Consider the following 3,492-nt stretch of genomic DNA (forward strand, 5'->3'; position numbering starts at 1 on the left):
AAATAACTTGAGGACAGAGAAGATGTAGGGTGAGGTGAGGACATCACTGAGACATAAGGTGAAGAGATAAACACTGGGGACTGGCAGAATGAAAAGGTGGAAAACAGGAAGGTAATAAAAGTGGGCAGATGACTCATACCACTCCTCCTATTGGGCACAATTAAGCAACAGAGGAAACCCTGGATACAGCTATATAAGGTTTGAGGTACTTGGCAACCCTGCAGATACCACCTTAACATTATCTCAAAAGCTGAAATAACTTGATTGTAAAATTCAGAGGAGAAAAAAAACTGTTTCTGCTGTCAAGCAAGTTAGTGCACTTACTCTTCTCGTGCTGCCTCTCTAGTTCATGACTTGTCATACTTTTGCTATCCAAGATAATGTTTTAGTATAATCCAAGCAGTGTGTAGTCCCATGCTTAAATTCCACCAACGGAAAGTATTGTGTGATGCAAGAGGAACTCTGGACACCGGTGGTTTAGAGGGAAGACCGAAAAATACATTTCGCCATAATTGTTTCCAGGCAGCATTAGATCCTGAGGATTTTTACGGCCACTGGTTTCCTTGATATGGCTGTGTCGTAGGGGTTTCACAACTACCAATATTTACTAGTCGACTAGTTTTTCAAAATAGTAGTCGACTAGTCGACTAGTCGTTACGTCATAATAAAGACACACAAAGAGAGGTTTACAACTGTATTTTCTATTGGAACTCACACAGTAACATTAAACACTGCATGGCTGAGTAAATAACAAACACTGGACTCACCAAAATCGACAGCAAAAAACTCTTGTTTACATAAATGCCACGTAAATCCAGTGCAGTGCGCAACACTTTATTCGCTGTCCTCCACGATAACGTCCACCTTTCCATATTTTTGGTTTGAACACCAACGCATCGACATGTGAGGGAAGGAGGCTTGACCGCTTTCGGGTGACAGTGTTGCCTGCCAGGGAAAAAACCCTCTCACTCGGGGTGCTTGTGGCTGGAATAGCCAGGTAGCTCCTCGAAAGCGGGGGAAGCGGTGCACGTTTTCTGCCCACCACTCCAGTGGATTATCCATTGTGGGGATATGCGGTGTCCGCTGGCAGTAATCCCGTAGCTCATCATCCGCATCACTGTTGACCCGTGTTTTCTTGCTGTTCGTTTGCCTCAGTTCAGTGCTGACGCCGGTCCGTTGCTCACTGGTGCTAGCATTACTGCTAGTGCTAGCTGTCGGCAGCGGGTGTTTCATCTTTAGATGGTTGCGCATAGCAGATGCATTTGTATTGTACTTCAGTACAGCTGTACACAACTGACACTTCACTGTGGAGTTGGTTACATCTTCGTTGAAGTACTGCCATACATAAGAATGTCGGACGTGTTTTGTAGCATTTTGCAGCACCTCGTTTACCTCAATTTTTTTCACGACTAGTCGACTAGGGCCTACAGCGCCGACTAGTGGTAAAGGTAGTCGACTAGTCGATTAGTTGGTGAAACCCCAACAGTATCTCACAACTCTTTCTCTCCATGTCTAGATAAATCCATAATGATCATGAACATCACCAGGTTGACTCTGATGGTTGTGATGCTGATTCTTCTTCTTATTTTCTGTCTCTTGATGAGGTGAGAAAAAAGCCTTAAAATATTTACTTACTTTTAGAGTCTTTCGATTAAATGTTTTGATGGTTTGTATTTGGTTTTAATTCAGGAAGGAGAAAGCTGTGAGCTTCAACACTGAACTGAATGAACCCATAGAGACTTGGGAGGTGGGAGAGAGACTTGTGCACTTATTCTGTCCTTAATGTTTATGGTCATAAAGAGGATTGAAATGTAACTTGATGAGTAACACCTTTCTTAATAGATGCACCATTGTGTATTTACCTTTTAAAGATTGTGCAACTAGATGTTGTAGCAGAAAGCAATTTAAGGAAACAGTTTGAAAAAACAGTTTGGCCTCTGACTCTCCTCTCGTTGTCTCTCCATCAGTTAGACCCTTGTTCTGTGTATGAGAACGTCTCAGACCTGAACATGGTCTCTGCAGAACAGACAGAAGAACCAGAGGAGCAGGAGGACCTGGTGTGAAGGTCAGCAAGCTCTCACTCAGCTGTATTTATGAAAACAAACCCAAAACAACTTCCTGAGAAATAACTCACCAGAACTTTATGTGATTTATTTTAGACGCATCAAACCAGAGGGAGACTCACCTGGATGAAACAGCAATTAGAAGTAGTGGGAGGAGTTTGCAGTAAAAGTCAGAAACAATCAGAGAATATGATTATAATGCTTTATTTTTTACATGTGCAGGTACATTATATATGTGTTAAGGATTTAACTTGATGTCCAACATGCTTTTTCATTCAGATTTTAATGAAATAAATTGCTTTTAAACCATTTTTTGTGTCATCTTAAATGGAGTTTATATGATATTCAAAATCAATGAAAATGTAATCACAGTTTCTCTTCTTCTTTATTTCCTCCTCCATCAAACAATTGTAATTCTAGTTTTGGCATCAGGAGTAAGAAAACTATGATTTATAAATGTTTGTGACCCCTGTAACATCTCTGTAATAAACCTACAGTATTTCTTGCATTGTTATTGTGAGTCTTTAATAACATGATGCAAGTAAAACAGGAGAATTTCTATTCGTTGGCAGCTTCCGTGTTTAAAAGCCATTGTTTTTATACCACTGAGCTCTGGCAACAACATCGTTGGAGTAGTCTCCACCAGTTGTGTTGGCATCCACGCTATCGTAGGAATGGACATTTCCATCACCCATATTGTAGGCTGCGATCCCTCCTGTAAAGACAAACACAAATGAGAAACACAGCAGAAAATTGTGACGAGAATTTCTGATCCAGTGAAACCAACCTTTCAGCTTCTGCTCGCTGCTCCAGCTCGGAAATTTCTTACTGATCCGATCGATAAAATAAACCAATATTCCCGTGGCTTGGCTGAGGTGCTCCGCACTGTCCCAACTACCACGTGCAGTGTGTCCACCTCCATTTGGATTCACATCAACCTAAAGAAATGGAAACGTTTTTATTTGTATTGAAATGTGAAGCTCTACTAAGACGATGCGATTAAAAAACAGAAGAAGTTCTAACAACCTGCATCAGTCCCCAGGCGTTACCATTGTCTCCCCAGCCATTCTGTAATGCATTTCCAGCCCTGGACTCTCTGGAGATGATGGCAGCGATGAGAGCTGGCTCAATTCCAGTTTGACCTCCCACACTGTTGATTTTAGACCTATAGTTTGCCATTCTTCCACTATCAGTCTGTGCCATGGTGTGAGATGCCGCCACACCTTTAGAGAGAAACCAAAATATGCCCTTAGTGCAGTGGTTCTCAAACTTTTTCTGTCAGGCCCCCCCTTTGGAGAAAAAAAGAAGTCGGGCCCCCCCAACAGAAATAGTCAGGCTCAGTGGTGGCGCCAGAGATGTATTTTGGGGGTGCTGTGGGGTAGCTTGACGTTTCATAGAGGGTGCTCAAACATTTAGGGTTCCCATTAAT

The 3,492-nt window shown here is 42.1% G+C and overlaps 1 protein-coding gene across 1 annotated transcript in view; it reads right to left on the minus strand.

Moving 5' to 3' along the window:
- Positions 1-2,251: 2,251 nt before the first annotated feature.
- LOC104960072 (lysozyme g-like) overlaps positions 2,252-3,492 on the minus strand; it is a 3,122-nt gene continuing 1,881 nt past the window's right edge. The window contains exons 3-5 of the mRNA XM_010788024.1: positions 3,090-3,286; positions 2,851-3,001; positions 2,252-2,778 (exon numbers count right to left, since the gene is read on the minus strand). Coding sequence (XP_010786326.1) covers positions 2,645-2,778; positions 2,851-3,001; positions 3,090-3,286 — 482 coding nt within the window. The 3' untranslated portion in view covers positions 2,252-2,644. The remainder of the gene's footprint in view (positions 2,779-2,850; positions 3,002-3,089; positions 3,287-3,492) is intronic.

The sequence above is a fragment of the Notothenia coriiceps genome, unplaced genomic scaffold, assembly GCF_000735185.1.
Source record: "Notothenia coriiceps isolate Sejong01 unplaced genomic scaffold, NC01 NC01_scaffold00031497, whole genome shotgun sequence".
In the NCBI taxonomy this organism is placed as follows: domain Eukaryota; kingdom Metazoa; phylum Chordata; class Actinopteri; order Perciformes; family Nototheniidae; genus Notothenia; species Notothenia coriiceps.